The sequence below is a fragment of the Natator depressus genome, chromosome 14 (assembly GCF_965152275.1).
Source record: "Natator depressus isolate rNatDep1 chromosome 14, rNatDep2.hap1, whole genome shotgun sequence".
Classification (NCBI taxonomy): Eukaryota; Metazoa; Chordata; order Testudines; family Cheloniidae; genus Natator; species Natator depressus.
The window spans coordinates 23,149,966-23,170,623 of record NC_134247.1 but is presented as its reverse complement, the minus strand read 5'-3'; the positions used below and the strand labels follow the sequence as shown (position 1 = coordinate 23,170,623).

Here is a 20,658-nt window from a genome sequence, read left to right as displayed (position 1 = left end):
TTGGTTCCCCTGTCCCTGACTATCACTCTGCAGTTACTGCACCCCACAGCGAAGGAGGCAGTCCCACCACCCGCAGCGTAACTCCTGCGGAAGCCACCTCCAGCGCTGTCTGTCCCCAGGAGTTACCTGCAGCACCTCGCCACATCGCACACACACCTGAGCAACAGTCTGGCCCTCCCTTCATTTCTCACGTCCCCCCGGGTTAACTGGGGCCAGCAGTAACAACGAGCGACCACAGCCCCCCAAGCCCCGGCGAACAGATCCAGCGGGGTGGAGGCGCCAGCCCGAGGAGGCATGCACCGTAGGTGGCAGAATTAAGGAGACATCTCAGTTTGCCCAACAGGTGGCAGAGCACGGCTCAGCAGCGTGCAAGCGAGGGGCTGCAATGTGCTGTCCAGATGGCATGACGAACAGGAATGCCCCAGGCCCCCAGCACAACACCCATGGGCGACTGCGTGCGACGGCAGAGCTCAGGTGACTGGTGTCTGCAAGCAGAGACGTGTTCCAAAAACCGTATTACATTCCGCTTGAATCCTCAGCGAAGGCTTGCAGGGGTGCCGTGCTTGCTGAGGAGAACACAGAGCCCTGGGGAAAGCCAGAGGCACATGCTGCCTCAGCTTTGAACAGGCCTGAATGGTTTCGTTCTGCAGCGGCTGACTGGGCCCTGACTGCCCTTGCTTCCTGCCTGCTGCGGCATGACTGAGGGCTCTGCAGCAACTTACGAACCCCTCGTGCAGACAGACCTGGCTTGGAGTTACCCCACCCTTTGCATTTCAGGACATCTTCTTGCACAGACTTGGCATGTCATAGAATCATAGAAGCTATGGGTTGGAAGAGACCTCAGGAGGTCATCTAGTCCAACCCCCTGCTCAACTCCCATAGCTAGCAGCTGCCCCTTTGCTTAAAGCCACGTCCTGCTCAGCCTGTTTGCCAGAAGCTGGGAATGGGCAACAGGGGCTGGATCATTGGACGATTACCTGTTCTGTTCAGTCCCTCTGCGGCACCTGGCGTTGGCCACTGTCGGAAGACAGGACTCTGGGCGAGATGGGCCTTTGGTCTGACCCAGTATGGCCGCTCTTATGTTCATTCTATCACCACCAGTGCACATTGCCTTTCCTCTGCTTCTGCCCCATTCTACACCTCTAGGCCGGCTTATGGCATAAGCACTGCAGACCGTATACCTGTGGTCCCAGTTCCTAGTCATGCGATTACATCGGAATCTCAGCTTTCATTTTAATAAGGAGTCTGAAGAAAAGCTCAAAAATGTGACCCGAGTGTAATCGATGCTGCATGGTCTGCCTGAGTCTGCAGACAGCCTGAAACAATAGCTCTGAGAGGTGTGAACTGCCCCATACCAGCTCAATGGGGTATTGACTCCAGGACCCACCGCTTTGGGGATCCCCTGCCAAAACCTTGCCAACAGAAGACTCAGCACGTGGCAAGAGGAGAAGAGTGCAGTGGGGCTGGCCCACCCAAACAGATACACCTGGCTGCTGGAGTGAGTGCAGGGGAGCCGCTTTACTGCCCCCCTGCCACTCTGGGGAAGGATAAGGGTATGCCACTGTCCCTACCTCTCTGGAAGGTGTCCCCTTGACACAGCCACTCCATGTGGGGGATGGAGCCACAGTGTGCGGAGGCGGGGCTGCGAAGGTAGTGCCCTGGGGGGCAGTGTTATGATGTGTCTAGTGTCCCGGGCTGCCTTAATCCGACCCTGCACAGCTCCCTAGCCGCTGAGCTGTTCTGTGCATTTCCTGCCCCCAGTGCAGACGCTGGGAGTCTGACATGCTGGAGCTCTGCCAGCCCCTGCAAGTTTCAAACACACTTGAGTTGGCTCATCCAGGTACCTCAGTCTTTCAAATTCAACGTCATCCACCAGGAAATCCCGGGTTTCCACCAGCTTGTGTATCTGCTGCACCAGCTCCTCCTCCCTCTGCTTCTCCTCGTTGGACTTTTCTTTCTCTGCAGCACGGAGAACACAAACCACTGTTTGTTCTAATGCACCGAAACATAGAAACCTGCGATCCTAACTGTGCTGCAGGCAGGGCTGGCTTCTTAGCGTACGTCTGCCCTGCAGGCGGAGGTGTGACTGCAACACATGATGTAGACCTGCCCAAGCTGGCTTTGGTCTAGCTAGCTTGACGAACAATAGCAGCACAGCATTGTTCAGCCTGGGCTGCCTCCCACACTGAACAAGTCCCACTGACTTTCCGTGAAAATCCACAGATTCAAAGATACTAAGGCCAGAATGATCCATTATAATTAGTCTGGTCTCCGTCCTGCATAATGCAGGCCATCGAATCTCTCTCAGTGATCCCAGATTTTCAGTGGTGCTAAAGGGATCTGGATGCCCCATCTCCCATTAGAATCAACAGGGACTGGGTATGTCCATTTCCGAGGCAGTTTTGAAAGTTTTAGCTAAAATCCTCACTGAAATCCCAAGGGGTGGCCTAACCCTCAGCACCCTGGATAACCTCCTGCGTCCCTTTCCACTGTGCACAAAATCTGGGCAACCTTCAAGTCCCATGTACATAAAACTCTGGTAAATACACAGAAATGTGGAGATGATTTAAGCAGCATTAAAGATAAATTACTGAAAGACTGAGATTGGCTGTGTATGCAGCTGTGTTTTTTAAAACCACCCCAGAGTTCAGGCAACCACTTCCAAACTCAATCCAGCACCACGTGGCTTTCCATCGGCAGTCCTCCTCCAGCTAAGTAAATACACAGTGCAATCTGCGATGTGGAACAAACCTGTAGGCTGGATCTCAGCGGTGCCTAAACTGGGTATTGACTTGCAGTTTAAAGCCTTCTATATATCGACCCGAGACACCGCTGCTAGGGGCTGAATGGGAGGAATTGTCATCATTATTCTACAGTGTTAGCAGCCTCCGTAGGCCACAGAAGTTTCTCCTACTTCTCGGGTGAAATTTACCCATCAGCACAGGCCTCTCTTACATCCTACTTCAGTTCAAAGGGTAAACCACAAATGTGTGTCCTGGAGGAAACATATGTGGGGTTTCCAGATTAGCATGTCTCTACAGAAAAAGGGTTGTCCAGTGAGTAGGGCACTAGCCTGGTTGTTGGGAGGTCTCCAGTCAACTCTCTGCTCCGCCACAGACTTCTTGTGTGGCCTTGGGCAAGTCATTTAGTCTCTGAGCCTTAGTTCCCCATCTGTACAGTGGAGTTAATAGCACTGCCCTACTTCACAGGGATGTTGTGCATATAAATAATTCAAGTTCGTAAGATGCTCAGATACTCCAGTAATGGGGGCCATATTAGTACCATAGATAGATGTCCAAACATGTTAGTTAATCTGGGTTAATTGACAGTCAATTAACTTGAGTTAAAAGCTCTAGTGAGGCATATTCACTTTTAAAAATATGCTTCTCGTTTGTAGTTTGAACTTTGCTGGCTTCAGATTCCATCTCGACCTTGATATGCCTTTGTATGTCAAAGATATCCCGGCCATGTGAGCTTTCTAGCCTAGAGAGGTTTGGCTAAGCCCTGGGCAAGCACCCATATGTTTGGGGTTCTTATCTGAACCTAACCTCTGCTGGATCTATCTTTTGAAGCGCTACTGCGAGTCTCACAAGTTCAGTGTTTCTCATGAGATTTGCAGCATGTCCTGAGTTGACTCGCTGGATCCAAATTTTACAAATGGCTCCGGCCTTTATAATGGGCAGACCTGCTATCCCCCTGCCCCAGTCGGAACATCCCTCAGTTATAGGATCAGGTTCAAAATCTGAATCGGGACCTACATTTTGTGGATGGAGCCCATCTCTAACCTGAATCAATCTGCACGTTCCTGGTTTATAGCCATACCTGAAACAGCAGTGATATGGCTCAAGAAAGACTCAGGCTTCAAGTCATCCCAGATCTCGAGATGCCCTCCAGGCAGAGAACAAACAGAGTCTTGTAAATGAGCTGAGATGCTGTTCTAGGAGACGAATGTATAGACCCTTCCTGCTTCAGGGATTCAAACAGCACAGCACTGCGCTCTCTAATGCTTCATTGCAGCTCCTGGGACCTGTCAGATCTGCAGAGTGAGACTTGTGGCTGGAACAAACTTAAGCCCAGACCCTACTGTTTATGGCCCCAATACAGGGAAACACTTCAGCACGTATTAGGCTCATTCCCATCCAGGAAAGCGTATGATTAAGTGGTTTCCTTAATTGGGACCTGAATTAGGAATGCCTGACAGGAGCCATTTCCTTAATGACACTGACGTGACCAGCTCTGCGATGAAGTTATTTTTACTCATGATTATTTAAGCACTGACAGTGAGCTGCTGCTGTTTGTAGCCTAGAAGACCTGGCTGCTGTCCAAAGAGGATTCAGTCGAAAGAGATGGGCAACACACACAACACACTGGGAGACGCAAGGGAAGGTCCTGCCTTTGGACCTTTTTCCCGTTTACTTCAATGGGCTTTGGAGACACCCTTTAGAGAGTGGGGTGTGGCTTTGTCTTGCTTTGTTTCTCCCCCAATGCTCTTTTTCCCTCTGTGGAAGGATGGTGCATCTGCCAGAAGTCAACATTTGAAGGAAAGATTTGAAAGGGGGAAATCTGGGCACCCAGGGGTTGGATAAGGAGTTCCAGACGGCACGGCAGAAAGCTTGAAGACCAGAGTGAGAGAAGAGGTGAAGGAAGAGGTGGAGTGCAACTCGGCAGAGTGATGGGGGCAGGGAGAGGACACCGTTTTAAGGTGCTGCATGATATAGGGAGGAAAGGGCAGAATTTCCTTTCTGAGGATGTTTTGATTTTCTGTTTGGCTGGTTTTTCTCTCTCCAAAGGGCACCTGAATGTTGGGTATGTCCATATCGGGGATCTCTCCACACTGTCTGGACTGGATCCTCACACACGTTAAGGCCCCGGTACTGCACTCTGCCAGTGTAAACAGGCCTTGGTGTAAAGGAATATGAGGCCCTCTCCTTTCAGTGGACGTACTTAGTCCAGTTACCCAGTGAGAGGCTTTCTGAAATTGTCAGGCTATGACTATGAATCCATTAGCCGTAACCCTTATTTACAAAGAGACTAGCTACATTCCCAGTACATACCTGCCACAATGTGGGCTCTGGTGGTTCCGCTATCTCCGCCTCTCTGAACTCGGGCTGGACAAGAGCTTTTAGGTGCTGAAATGCACAGCCCTCCCCAGGACAGAAGGGTGTATGATGCTCCTCGCACGTGCCAAGCTGCTCGCTGTCTCTAGCCCCCTGTGATTTCTGGCAGGCTTCCTCCACCAGGGCCTGCAGCATTTCCTATGAACTCAAGGCCAGCCTGCCATCTGCCCCATCTCCTCGCTGTCAAAAGGCTGGTGTTAAATTTCTGCTGTGTTTTGTGGTAACACATGAAGAAGAGGAGAGTTTTCCCCAGCAACACCGACATCTGATGACTCTAGATGCTTGGTCCTGCCTTTAAAGGCCTCACTCCCCTCCCACCACCAATAGAAAACTTCCAAAGGGGCCCTCTACCAAGGGATTCCAAGAATTCTCCTCCTTCTGCTCCTGGGGTGCCATTTGGAGTGGTTGGGGTTAACTAGAAACCCTGCACAATGTGAGAGGGTAGCTGGGCCTGTAACAGACTTGTGTCCTCTGTGGATAGGGCACAGAAGAGGATCCTGTAACATACACTCACCAATGGCTTACAAAAAGATTTGGGTAACAATTTTTATTTCTTTTCCTTTTCTTGTTTCTTGACGCTTCCTTGTTTGGACCAGGACAAGCAGTGGAAGAGGCAAACAACCACAGAAAGAGATGATCTAGTGACAATTCCAGCCTAGCCAGGAAAAGAAAGTCCCAGCAATATTGCAAGAAGAGCTGCTTTTGTGAAAGAGCCCCAGGCCAACTTTGCAGACTCGAGAGGTTCAGAGTTGGATCCAAATGTCTGGTTGCTCATCTGACTTGATCGCCTGAACTTCTGGAGTCCTGCCTGTTACCTTGTGTGAGCACATCCAGGAATAAAGGGCCTGATCAAAAGCACTCCCATCAACTTCAAGGGCTTTGGGATCAAGCCACAGAAGCTTTCCAAAGTATCTGGGCCTTACCTGGGAGTGCGATGAGTTTCTGGAGCTCCTTTTTCAGCCGACTGATTTCTTTGCAAAGCTGAATGTCATCCATCCTGCAGAGACACAAACAAAACCACTTAGGGCTGGTCTACACTACACAGGCCAACGTAAGGCAGCTTATGTCGATCTAATTATGTCAGTGCAATGACGCTGGAACACTTTTACTAGTGGGGGTGCTGAAAGCCAGCCCTCCTACCCCTGTCCTACCCTGTCCCCCCTGATCTGGGGCCAGAAGCAGGGCCGTGTCTACGGGAGGGGGGAGGGGCCTGGATAGGGCAAGGGGGCCGAGGCTGGGGGTGAGTGTAGGGCCAGCAGCCAGGACCGCATGTGCGGGGCTGGGAGCGGAGCCCTGGGCACGGGGCTGGGACCCTGTGTGTGCGGCTGGGAGCAGAGCTCCATGTGCAGGGCAGAAGCCAGGACCCTGCATGTGGGGCCAGAAGCAGAGCTTTGGGTTCAGGGCCAGCAGCTGGGACCCCGTGTGTGGGTCTGGGAGCAGAGCCTGGGGCACGGGGCCAGCAGCTGGGATCCTATGTGCAGGGCCTGGAGCAAAACCCTGGGCATGGGACGGGACCCTGCTTGTGTTGGGCCAGAAGCAGAACCCCAGGCAAAGGGCCTGGACCCCGCATGTGGGGCTGGGAGCAGAGCCGGGGTGGCAGCTGGGACCCTATGTTGGGGGCCAGAAGCAGAGCCCCAGGCATGGGGCTGGGAGCCCGCATGCAGGGCCAGGAGTGGAGCCCTGCATAAAATCTGGGGGTGCTGGAGCTCCCCCCCCAAACCCCTAGTTCCCGCGCCTATTTGTCAGTGTCTAAACTACAGCCTTCCTCCTGCCGATGTAAGTGCCCTACAACACCAACACAATAACTCCACCTCCACGGAGGCATAAGGCTTATGTTGGTGTAGTTAGGGCAACCCAGTGTCTGCGAAGACACCAAGTCCCTTATATCAGCTGTTGGCTGTCTTGTCAATTTCACTGAAGGCACCCTGAAATTAACAAGAAAACTGGGCAGCTAGAGTCCTGCTTCCCCCTCCCACCCCGCCCCGCCCTTGGAGAGCTGGGCAGCTGGACCCCACTCCTGGCTGGGAGGAGAATGGACCCCGCTTCCAGCTGGGAGCCAGAGCGAGAAGCCCTGATGGCTTCAGACCCTGCTCCCCGTCAATTTGACAAGGCTGCCCAGCTCCCGGAAGGGAGAAGGCAGGGGTGTGTGGGAGAATCTGGGGCAGTTGGACCCTGCTGCCCGGGGATGAGACACCCCAGGCAGCTTCCCCTGCTCCCCACACTGCTCCTCTTAAGTAGGTGGAAGAACTGCTGGTGAGGATGCGCACTGCCGACCCAAGAAGGGTAGTGTGGACATGCACCGCCACAATAATTACTGCAGTGATTGTAAGTTGACCTATTATAGCTTTTGTGAGTATTAAATGGTTTGCATCATTGGTCATGTCAAAGCAATCATTGCATCATTCTAATGGGACCTAACAATGGAGCTTTATTAAAGCCTGGCTTATTCTCTCTGTCCTGACAGTTGTGGACAGCTTCCAAAACATCGTGTCAAAGGGATTCCTTTTTCTTTGTACTTATTTAGAAATTTTAAAGCGTTCAAAATAGAAAGTAAGACAGTAGAATCCTTGCGGAATTAAAAAATGTAACAGAATTCATATTTTGAAAAACAGGACATTTGTAGGTTTCTAATAAGAAGCCTGCAGGTTTAAGCAAGAAAAAAGAAAAATCATCCAGTCTGCACACAATATAATGTCACAACCTAATCCTGTCTGCAGAATTCCATTTCAATGCCCTGCTAAAATGACCAGTACACCGTTAATCAGCGAGGGTGATGGTGATAAGATAGCCAAGAATCAGGCACAAACCAATGGAATGATATCAAGATTCCAATCCAAATGTACCTGAAGCGCCAAGTTGGGATCCAGATTCAAAGTGCCCCAGTGCTTGGGGGTGCCTGCCACTAGCGCTTAGCTTGGGAATTGTTTCTAGTTAAAAGGAATAGTCTTTAGTTAATGATAGCTCCCGAAGATGAAGTTTCTCAGCAGCTTGAGCCCCAACTTGTGAGCATTTCAGCTGGAGCATCATTAGCTGCTGGCTTCTCACCTGGGTTTGCTATCTGGAAAGGAGCAGTGTAGAAATGAGCATTCATTTATCTAAATGAAAAGGGAGCTCGTTAGCCCATGCGTTTGCTACAATCCAATTGTACGATCACCAAAGAAAACAAAAGAAATAACAATTGTTTGACAAAACCCTGGAGAGATGTTGGTATCTTCATTTAAGGGCCCAATCCAGCAAATCCTTAGTCACTTAACTTCAGTAGGGCTACTCACATGAGTAAAGTCTACCCATGAATGAGTGCTCCTTCTGAGGGATTGAATAGATGGGGGTTTCCCTAAGCCCCTTGCTACGTACCTGATAGACCTTGTGCACCTTCAAAACTGGATCAAACTTAGATCCCTCATCCCAGATACAATGCCAGTTCTCCCCATGCCATCCGTAACACCAACAGCCTGAGGTTTTTGCTGATTACTTGATTTCCAGTTTTTTGTTTAGAATCACCCTCCTTTTCACTGAAACAGCACTGGGATATTTCATGCTGTCCAGCCCGAGGGCCAAATGATCGAATCAATTGCTTATAGTTTCAATGATTTTTCTCACACACAGATCCATAGATTATGCAGCCAGAAGGGACCATTGTGATCATCTAGTCTGACCTCCTGTATCACACAGGCCAGAGAACTTCCCTGAATTAATTCCAGTTTCAACTAGAGCAGATCTTTTAGAAAAACAACCCATCTTGTTTTTAAAATGTCCCCTGATGGAGAATTCGCCACACCCCCTGGTAAGTTGTTCCAGTGGTTAGTTATGGTTACCGGTAAACATGTACTCTTTATTTCTAGTCTAAATTTGTCTAGTTTCAACTTCCAGGCATTGGCTCTTGTGTGGGGTGGGGCTTTCTACACAGGTTTTGGTTTTTCTCAGTTCCTTGGCAAACACCCAAATTTTCATTGTGAAGCTGAAAATTTATGGATCAAACACAAGAAAGAACAAGAAATTAAAACAAGCATTTATATTGAAACTGATACTGAATGATTGTTTGTTTTGCACAATCAAAATCTGTCAGGTGTTTCTCCTTTTGGAGGCAAAATATCAGAGTCTTTTATTTTCAGAACAACCTTCATTGGATGAAAAGGAAAGTGGGTTAATTTTAGTTTCAGTCCTGATGGGTGAAAGGTATTTACTTCTCCTGTTTCTAATAGAGACACTCACACAAAAGGTGAAGGAGAGATAGGATAGAAAATGTGGCGGAAATACAGCTTTTGTTGATGTCTTTGGAACACTGGACAGCAGGTCGGTTACAAATGGATGCTTTGGCTAGCAGGTCAACCGCTGCACCTGTTGCTTAGACCCTGGTTCCCCTTCAGGCCAGGGATGTCATCCCATTGGGTTTTTTTCTCCTTAGGGCGGGATTGTAGTACTCTCATCTTGCTGTGCTGATGCAATGCAGCTGATTTCAGGATTGGATGGAAAGTCGAGAGAATGAGAGACAGGATAGGAGGAAGGAAAGAGCATGAAAAGCAGCCCAAAAGGAAGGGAACAGAACTCTGCAGTGCTGGCAATTAGGTAACCCCACTGATGGGCTGAGGACAGGATGTCATGATGATGTGATGATTTTCAGAACTTATGAATGAAAAACAAAGTTCTTTGAACAAGAGCAAGGCTTAATGACTTCCCTGTCAGAGGAAGAAAGCCTTTCAGTCTGGTCTGTTCCTTCTATTCTGGGGTCAGAGAAAATGAGAAAAGATGAGCAGAGATGCCAGCTGGGACGGGAGATGGGAGATAAAGATGTATTTTTTTTTCAAAGTCTCTTTTTAAGAAAACCAGAAAGGGAAAACGTGGACAGCATAGTTCAGCCCCTCAGTATTTTGTCCATCATGCCAATTTTGGTCCATTAACTTCTGGTTCCATGTCTTCTGCTTTTACCAAGCATGATTTCAACAGTTCTTGAACGATATCAGCAGGTCCTTTTTGTTTGCACTAATCCAGCTTCTCTGTCTGTCTCGTGTCCTTGTTCATAATATCCATTTATTAAAAACAGCCTGACCATATTTTCCATGGTTGATTTCCAAATCAAAAAGTTTTAGATTATTGGGACATCTTATGAACTTGCACATATTTATTACATTGAAGCTTACAATTGGGGTGAATTTTAAAGTCCAATAATCAGAACAGCGCTTTTCCAGTGCCCCCAGCTTCTGCTTTCTCAAGACTACATCTCTTCATTGCCTGATCCACAGCCCACAGAAATCAACGGGAGTCTTTTTGTTGATTTCAATTGGCCTTTGCATCAGGCCCTATCTGTCCCAATGGTATTTCTAAGGCAAAATTTCTTTCTTGGCATCTGAGCTCCATGGCATCTAAGTCCATGAGTTGGAGACTTTCACTGTACATTTATTTGTATGGATTTTTCAAATTTGCAAATATAGATCTATACTGGAAAATGTGAATCCTTCTTACAGTGCTTCCAAATTACAGGGCAGTGACTCTTCTGATCGGCATGTAACTCATGGTTCAGGATCGGCACGCAGGCCTGAGAGCCAGGTGTCTTGGCTTTGTTTCCTAGGTCTGTGACTGGCCGTTTGTTACCTTGGCCCAATCACTTAGCTTCTCTGTACCTCAGTTTCCACAAATGAGGCGTCAAACCCGAGCAGCATCTAATTTCCTCCATGTTTTGCATGTAAAGTGCTGTCCCAAACGGTACACTGTGTTTTTCATTTTTATGATAACAAATTAAGGAATAACAAGTTACAGTTCATTTGGAGCCCAGCTCCCCTGGGAATTTCCTTGGCCAAGCAGCAGTGATGCCGACTGCTTATAGATTTGGCTGGGTTTCCACGCCAATGTGAAGATGTGCTTCCAAAGACATTTTCCTTTAATTAAGAACTAGTTGATGGACTTTGACAATTAGAGGGTTAGTTCTAATTCCACACTGAACTCTTGCTGAATGACAGTGGAATTCCCCAGGGTTGGTTAGTTCCATATTCACAGACCTTCAGGCCTGATTTCCCATCAGAGCAACTGTCAGGTTTTTTCTTGCATGGCTCCATCTGCCATATTATCAGTTCTTTCTCTGAGGCCAGACTGGGTTCAGCATCAGAGAAGGTGATTGCAGGGGAATGGGAGAGCTGTGGAAGAGGGAGGGGTGGCATTCTGGTGTGACAGATGTCACAACACACATGCACACCAGGGACTGGATTGTGCGTCTTGTTCCTGGAGTGCCTCAAGGAGTAGGTCCCTTCCCCCACAGGCCACTGCATAACTTGGTTCTTGTGCTCTTGATGTATGTGGCCTGAGTAGTCCTGAGCTGATAAAGGGACTAGAAAGCCCACTACAGGCAGGGAGGGGTTGCTCAAACCCTGAGCAGAGAACAAGTCCGTCGGCAGAAGGAATGCAGTCCTGGGCGACCCCAGGACCAGATATGGTTCTACTCTAACAGAAGCCATCACTGTATATTCCCCCAGGGCTCCCAGCCTCGCCAGCCAGGCAGTTACTCATAGCCACAATCTATCACAATCTATCACTATGGCCAGATGGCCAGTTTGATTAGCAGAAGAGCTGACTCAGACATTCACCTGGGGCTGGGGAGGTGAATGGAGCCTAGCTGCCTCTGCATTGGGGTTGGGAGTTTTCAGCTGTTTGGAGTATTTTTAAAAATTGTATCCATGTCCCCGCACTACATCCTCGCTTCATGCAGGACAGGAAATGAACATATCCAAGTATAATGGTGATGCTTCTCTCGGGGTACTCAGAACTGTGTGCCACTGTCTTCCACCTCTCGGCCTCAGCAAGGGAGAGCTTTGCTGCACACAGCAGTTATTATAGTACACTCACCAGCCTATTAGGTTAGCTGAGAACTCACTCTCCACTTTATACACTTTATAATAAAACAAGAATCAGTCTATTAGCAAAGTTTCAGAGTAGCAGCCGTGTTAGTCTGTATTCGCAAAAAGAAAAGGAGGACTTGTGGCACCTTAGAGACTAACCAATTTATTTGAGCATAAGCTTTCGTGAGCTATAGCTCACTTCATCGGATGCATACGGTGGAAACTGCAGAAGACATTATATACACAGAGACAGGGATAATAGGTACAGGTGAAAGAGATATGGTTCCAAGTAAGAGAAAACAAAACAAGCTTTCTAGTGACTAAAACCATTTCAGCAAGTTACAATCTCTGTCTAAGCAGGTTTCTCCCTTATAGTCAGTTTACAACTACTTTTGCCTCCCTGTCCAAGAGGATCCACTTTTCACGAACTCAAAGGGGGCTGCTCCCCTTTGTACCGTAGTGATGGATGACCCAAATGTCTCTTTGCTCCCCCTTAATATTACCCCAAAGTTCACTGTTTCTGTTTCAAGAGCCTGGAAGGCTTCCTGGGGGTGCAGACTCCATCCCCTGTTGAGACTGTTAAGCATTCATCTCCCCCACTTGCTAGCTTGATGGCTTTGTTTACCCGATATGTCCTCTGCGATCAAGCTGCTCAGATAGGTAAACAGACATGCCTTTGTCTAGGCCAGGCTGTGCTTTATACACTGCCGGCCAAACACATTTTAAGAACATCTATAACTCTTTGTACACACCCCGTACATATGACACGCAAGTGTGTTACCAGTGTGCATAGGATATTTTACACAACACCTTTTACGTACGGATTATGAGAACAGTGAGTTGGGGCACTGAATGTGTCAGGCCTGATGTGAGGTATGGTCTGGTGTGTCCTCTGCCAGTTGGTACTGAGGGGCTCCTGGGGACACAATGAACTACGTGGTATTGCTGACCTGGCCAGCGTCTGGAATAATTGCTAGTAACAGTATGGTGTGGCTGCTCTTCTGCTGCCATTGTTTCTACTGTGCTGATGGTACGCGCGGCATTTCACTGACACGTGAAGAGTAGATATGAGCCCAAACTAAAACTCATGATCTGAAGACACACAGCCTTTGGGCAACCTTTAGAGGTCAGACTAGATGATCACAATGGTCCCTTCTGGCCTAGCAATCTATGAATCCAGGTCTAAAGTTTGTGTCTCATGCCTGTCTGTAACAAAGCAGTCCTTGGAAGGTTCATGCCCCAAGAAGCATACAATGTAAGGGCCTTATCCTCAGAAGTGCTAAGCACCTGCAATTCTTGTTCATTTAACAAGTCCACCATCATCTCAGATACAACTTCTCACCAGGGCCCACCTCTGCCTCAGAGACACCTGAGGCCTGGGCCCACCTCTACCTCAAAGTCTCCGTGCACTGGGGCCCACCTCAGAGACCATCATGATCAGGGCCCACCTCTTCTGCAGCTACACCCAGGTCAGGGCCAGGGCCCACCTCATAAACACCTGAGCTGAGGACCCAACTTGACACAGAGGAACCTGAACCTGAGACTCGCTCCTTCCTCCACGGCTTTGCTCAGATTGGGCAGATGATGTGTGTTAGAAAACATGTTAACTAAAATATTTTAATTAGCAGGCTGTTAACCACCACCCAACACCTAGGATAGTTAATCCAGTCCAGATAGCTGTCTTTGGATGCACTACAAAGTTGAGTGATGTTAAACAATGCTAATAAAAGGGTGTGAGCTGACATGTTTACTAACACAGCTCGTTTTCCCAGTCTAGACAAAACTTGAACATTGTAAATTTTGCAAAGCCCTACTGATGCCGTAGAATCCTATCTTGGTTCGGACTCACTGGAATGTGCTCAAGCCCATTAAATGTTTTGCAAGTCCCCCAGAAAAGCCTTCAATCTGTGAGAATGCTGTTGACATTTCTAGGTATCCAGGCCCAGTGCTCTGAGTGACAAGCAGCTGTATAGATTCCGCTACTTATTAGCTTGTGCTGCCTTCAGCTGATATGTCTTTAGTTCACTTTAAAGTGTGGGTTGCTAAGCATCCATTCTGCAGTTCAAACAATCCTGTGATTCACCATCCTTTCACCCCTTTGGGAATGAGTCATGTTTGGACAGAGCTGCCTAAAGCTGCAGCATTGTCAGCTGAGCGCAGAACATCAAAATGTTAATTAGGGAAGGGAAAATAAATAAATAGAAAGGAGAAGAGCATTAGTGGTGCTCCTGGAGTGACCGGGACCTGCATGGCTCTGCTGTACAAGCAAAATATACCAGCTGCAGGAGCTGCTCAAGCAAAATATACCAGCTGCAGGACATATATATATTTCCTCTGGACTCTGTCATCTTCTGCTGAGTCCAGCAGCTCGTTGACTTCTTTGGATGGCAACAAGCTCAAAGAAAATAATGAGTGTGTGTGTGTGAGGGGGAAGTTTAGCTTGTTTTAAAGAGTATTCTCCAGCTGCTGTGCTAGCCATTGACTAGCTGCAGAGGTGCTAATTTCAGAATTGTGCATAGGTTGAGCAGGAAGCCAGCTCTCTATCATCTCTCCATCCCATCCCACTCATTTATGTACTAGCTAAGCACAGAGTTCGGGTTGCATGAAAAAAGTTTGCATTGCCATGACCACTTAATGATGACAGGTGCCTTCAAAATACTATCAATAGACAGATCAAAATGCACAAAAAATAATTGCTGCTAGACTAGGGAAAAACGAAGAAGCAAACCACCGGAGGTGGGGGTGGGAAGGAGGACATTGTGCAGAGCTACCTTAACATAGGAACTGCCAGAATAGATCAGATCTGGGCCCAGCAGCCTGTCTCCATCAGAAACCGGTACCAGATGCTTCAGAGGCAGGTGCAAGGTAGTAGGCAGACACGTGATAACCTGCCTCCAGGGAAAATTTATTCCCCATTAGAGAGGAGCTTGTGCCCTGAATCTGGTGTGTTTATACCCCTTCTAAAATTCTTGTTTTTATTATTCCTTACTACCATAACCCAGGATGTTCACACTACAGTATTTATATAAATTCTGTGTTTGAATCCTGCTAAGCTAAGGCCTGGTCTGCACTAGGAAATTAGGTTGGTATAACTGCATCACTCAGGGGTGTGAAAAATCCAAGCAACGCAGTTAAACCAACCCCAACCCCCGGTGCAGACAGCACTAGGTCAATAGGAGAATTCCCCCATCAACCTAGCTTCTGCCTCTCGGGGAGGTGGAGTAGCTACGCCAACGGGAGAAGCCCTCTGGTTGGCATAAGTAGCATCTTCACTGAAGTGATACAGTGGCACCACTGCAGCGTTTTAAGTGTAGACAAGCCCTACGTAGCTCATAACCTTATTTCTCTACCTCTGGCCCTCCTTTCCTATGTTTCCCCAAGCCTCATTGTTTGCGTTCCACTTCTTGTCACATAGTAACTTTTATTTAGGTTGCAAGCTGTGGTGCCAGCTGGCAAAAGGGTTCACTGTTCTTTACGAGCAACTCTTGGCTCAGACCCGACAAACTCACTACAACCAATACACCATTTGCGTGGTATTTATCCATGATGGGTAGCATGTGAGGGCTCTGCTAAATGCTATATTTTCATTGCAAAACAAGATGAAAAGCTGAATTTCAAAAGTTTCCTTGGTACAGAAATTCTGAAGTATTTCGATTCAGAAATGTTGAAAAGTGTCGTTCTGACATTTTCACATAAACATAACATTTTGGCATTGCAGGAATCAAGGTTTTTCATTTGGGTTTGTTGAAACGACCCGAAATGTTTCATTTTCAGTCATGTCAACATTAAACTCCATCTTCGTATGGTGATGCATCATGGGAGTCACATAAGTCTGAAGCCTTATGGGAGTTGTCAGGACTCTGATGCCTCCAGTTTCCCCTATGGGCCAGCTCCCAGTCAGACTACAAATCCTATAATGCACCCAGAGTCATGTGATACCAATGATTCACCACACAACACTGTCAGAATGAAATCAGCACATAGCCTTATGGGAGTTGTAGTCCTACAGGGAGCCTGGCCCATAGGAGAGAATGGGGGCCAGAACTACAACTCCCATAAGGCAATGCACCATGAACAGTAAAATGCAATTTAAAGTTTTGTTAAACTTGATTAGAAACTAAACATTTTGGGTCAGGTCAAAAGTGAAATATTCTGATTTGGGTCAAACCAACGCATGAAAATGAAAATTTTCATTTGGATTTCATAATTTTTCAGCAAAATCAAAATTTTTCTGTGGAATATTTTGACTTTGCAGAAGTTGCGTTCGCCACCAGAAAATCATTCTATCAGAAAAGTCCCACCAGCTCAAGTTACACACGCATTGTAGTATGGTCCTGCTCAACGTCCCATATTCTATGTCTGAGGCAGGAATAGAGCTCAGCTTTTCTGGGTCCCAGGCCAGTGCCTTAAATACAGACAACAGCCTTTGACTTCTTGCAATCCTCTGACTCATTCATTGACCATCCTGTGCCATGAATGAATAATGACTCCTGTAGAATAAATAGCACACAGTCATGTAATAAAAGACTGTAGGCAGGATTAAAAAGAACCTTAAGTGACTCGAGAGCCGAAGTTCCACTGACTTGCCATGAGAGTTGTGCTTTTCAGTAATTTATGCACTTTTGACAATCCAACCTTATATCATAATGCACAAGGACAAATAAGTCAAATGAACAGGTTGCACAGGCAACCTTAATTCTGGCATTCCCTAATTCTGGAGTGTTTGAGGTTACAATCTTAACATGCTTTAATGTAGTTTTTTGTTTGTAATTTCCTATGTTTTTAAAAAAAAGAAAACTGAAAAAAACCCAAAACCCAGAGGGTGGCATTTTCAAAAGCACTGGAGGATTTAGGTATCTGTCCTCCACTGAAAGCCAATGGGAGCTGGACACTTAATTTCCTTAGGTGCTTTTGAATATCCCATCCTGAAATTCCATTTTGTGGAATCGTGCCAATCCCCCTGCATAGGCCATCAGCGTGGCTAAAACCCCAAGCCTTTAGATCCACAGCAAAGCCCTCTATCAGTTGAGATAAAGGATTTATTTGTGCAGCAATAGGTTGTTTCCTCCATGTGGACCAGTCACTAGAGGGAGACATGACGCACGCTTTGCCAGTGGCTTACACAACTAATTGCTAGACAGCAGAGCAGTGTTGCAACTCAGGAGCCCTGGGTCTTTACTATCCTATTCTTGCCTCCGGAGGGCAGTGTCCAGTGGTTACCCACAGCAAGCCAATCACATGGATTTGGCACATTGGTTCTGATAGGCAGTGTGGCTGGGTGGATGAGATTTGCCTTCTGAGGGTGCCCAGATGAATGAATTAAAGCTGGGAAGTTAATGCACATAAATTCAAGTGCATGAACTCCCTCCGCCGCCCATGTGACAGTAAAGTAGCCTTAGTTTGCTGTAGCTTAAGTATCAGAAGATGAAGCCACAGCAAAGTAAGGCCATTTTATTTCTGAGAGAGAGCTTCCACATGGGGGGGGGTTTAATGTGCTTTAATTTTCGCAGATTAACTGCACACCCTTAGGTAATCTACATAGTAAAATTCCAGGATTGTCACACTGAAGCCTATTGGGTATGAAGAGTCAGTGTGAAGTGTTGGAAACAGCTACAAGCATGGCTGAGAGCTCTAAATATCACCAGGTTGAACCATCGCTGGGTTTCACTGTCTGTTACCAGCCAATTTTTAAGTTCCCAGCCATTTTGCCTTTACGAATTACGGTGAAGTGGCCAGCTACAGTAAGGCATGTATCTATGACATGCCAAGACTCCTGGACCATTGTGATATCATAGGTGAGTCAACCAATCACGACCCTTACCTTACACCTAATTTGCACACAGCAATTTCATTGGTTGTAAGAGAGAGACTGCACAGATGGTGGATTACTTGGCCCAACTGCCACGCCCATACACCCAACTGCCACCTGCATACATCAACAATCTCCCACCACAACCCGCCCTAGACACAAATCCACACAACTACCACACAGCAACACAACCAGTAGACAATAACCACAAACACAAGTAGCCCCTCACCACAGCACACATTCCTCATTCGCCACCTGCACAAATCAAGACAACTCTCCCAGCAACACACAACCTACGCACAAATCAACACAACCACCCACACAACACAACCAGCAGACACAGTAACCCCAGACATTACTTGGTAGCCATCCTAGTCCTCTAAGTCAGAGTGAAGCAACGGAAACAGCTGCAAGCCGGCTGAGAGCTCTTTTGGTTCATAATAGCACCACATTCAGGCCTCACGGGGATTCATGTTCTCTTACCGACCAATTTTTTAAGTTCTTCACCATTTTTGGCTGCATGACTTTATGAATTACACCCGTGTGCCAGCACAGACTTTCATTTGAACTTTCCCGAGCATCCCTGCATAGAAATGCCCGTAAGATCTAAGGTCAATGCCCAGCTCTGTCAGAAGTGACCTTGTCGAACCTCTCAGTTACCTTATTTGTAGACGGGATGACTGATACCTTCAGGGCTGGGACGGGCACACATTTATCAATACCAGCCAGCTGAGGAGCTGCGATTTGAAATCACGGTTCCCTACTGAATCCCAGTACAGTGGTGGCTGCTGCTGGTACATGCTCCCATCCGGGGCTCTCATGCTATGCCTACCATGTGTGAGTCTCCATGGGGGCTCAGATTCCTGTCTTTGATCTTCCTCAAAACTTATAGGAAACCCTAAAGGGCATCCGCACAAACCATGGCAGATGTGGCTACTTGATGCATCAATGGAAAATTAAAAACTCTCCAGTGTGCAACTGTGGTCACCCAGAACAGACCATGGAACATATAACGACTCAATGCCCAATTCACAAATAGGAAGGATCATTTCACTCCACTACTCCTGACGCAATTATCTGGCTTACCCACCTAAATGTAAAATTATAGTTCTTGCTCTACATCTCCATCAGCCAGAAGAAGAAGAAGAAGAAGAAGTGGGGCAGGCTCTGGGGCTGCAGCACGCTCAGTGCAGTCTTTTTAATTTTTAGAATCATGTATTTACAGTGGGAGGGAATTATAGACGTTTATCGTCCCCCATAAATGAATCCTTCCAGCCCTTTAAACATTTTCCTTGCTCTTTTCTCGGTTCTCTTTCATTAGTTTATTTATGTCTAGTGATGAGGACCCAGATCCTCAAATGAATGGGCAAGGCACTGAAATATCTTTGACGATCTGTCCGATGCTGAAGACAATTTCCCAGGGGCAGTCTCAGCAGAGCTAAACAGATTGGCGCTATTTCCTCCTTCTTCTATGATTCTGTGTCTAGCATACGTGGCCCAATTTCATACTGGCTTTTTTATGATCTTTATGTAAGGGGACTGTTGCCCCCTTACTAACATTCAGTAGGGGTGTTTTAGTTGGCTAGCTCCCAGTACTAAAAGGGGAAGCGTCTATGGGAAATCAGGACTCTGGAACTGACAGTCCCCAGGAACAATGGGGAGAGGCCAATGCTCCAGGTCAGCCTGAATGACAGGCCGGGCAGGCTAATTAGAGAGTCAGGAGGCCAGGGGGGTCCCGTCCTCCGTGTGAGCTGGATTTGCCTGGGACAGACGGAGTGGGGCCGAGCTAAGGAGAAAGCAGGGACCCACGCTGAGCTGTGCCAGATCCAGAGAGAGCAGACCCTGTCCTGGGAGCAGAGGTGCAGCCCCAAAGCCAGAGGCACAGCCCAGAGAGAGCAGACTTGCCCTGGGAGCAGAGATGCAGCAACCAGAGCCAGAGGGGCCAGAAAAGCAGCCCACGAAGCAGGTCAGTGCTGGGAGCGGAGTCACAGAAGCAGCCTGCGGAGCAGACCTGTCCTGGGAGCAGAGCTGCGGCCCCAAAGCCAGAGGCACAGCCCAGAGAGAGCAGACTTGCCCTGGGAGCAGAGCTGCAGCAACCAGAGCCAGAGGGGCCAAAGAAGCAGCCCAGGGAGCTGGAGGCAGAGCAGCAGCAGCAGTGCAGAGACAGAGTGGTGGAGCTGGGGCTGGCGCAGTCCGGAGCTGGGTGCGGTGAGCAGCTGGGGAGAGCGAGGGGGACCCTGGGCAGTGGGCCCAGCACAGGGAGACGCCTCAGCCAAGAGGCTCTGCAGGCCAGGCTTGGATCGTAACCCCGACAGGGCAGGGGCGACACTGGGAAGAAGGGTCCTGCCACTTAGAGCCTGAGAGCGTGTGGCCACCACCAGAGCAAGTGTCCAACCCACAGCATCCCTGCAGCACAGCCAGGGCCTGAGAAGGCGGCCTGGGACTTACCAGGAACAGACTGTGAACTGCCCTGACATTCCAGAGACACTGTTTGTGATGTTCCCGGCCACAGAGCGGGATGATGTGTTTCCTTTAACCTTTCCGATTTTTCCTTATTCTTTTTAAAATTGATTGTTGATTAAATAACTTGCATTTGCTTTAACTTGTATGTAATGGTCAGTGGGTCAGAGAAGTGCCCAGTGCAGAGAGAGTACCTGGAGTGGGGACACCCTCGCCCCTGTCCTAGGTGACCACAGCAGGGTTGGGGGTCAAGCCCCCCAGGAATCCTGGGCCCAGCCTTGTTGGGGTTACGAGGACTCTGCCAGACAGGAGAGTGGAAGAGGAGTCCTCAAGGGCAGGGAGGCCACTGGGTAAAGGAAGTGGGAGCGAGGACTCAGATCCTTTTGCTAGCCCACTTCACCGGGGTAGTGCAGAAGCCTGGAAAGTTCCCCACAAGAGCGGGACT

The 20,658-nt window shown here is 48.1% G+C and overlaps 1 protein-coding gene across 2 annotated transcripts in view; it reads right to left on the bottom strand.

Moving 5' to 3' along the window:
* The window catches only part of LOC141998955 (bMERB domain-containing protein 1-like), a 58,495-nt gene that overhangs the window by 9,054 nt on the left and 28,783 nt on the right, over positions 1-20,658 (bottom strand). For both annotated transcript variants that reach the window (XM_074971961.1, XM_074971960.1), the window contains exons 3-4: positions 6,041-6,114; positions 1,845-1,959 (exon numbers count right to left, since the gene is read on the bottom strand). In XM_074971961.1, coding sequence (XP_074828062.1) covers positions 1,845-1,959; positions 6,041-6,114 — 189 coding nt within the window. The remainder of the gene's footprint in view (positions 1-1,844; positions 1,960-6,040; positions 6,115-20,658) is intronic.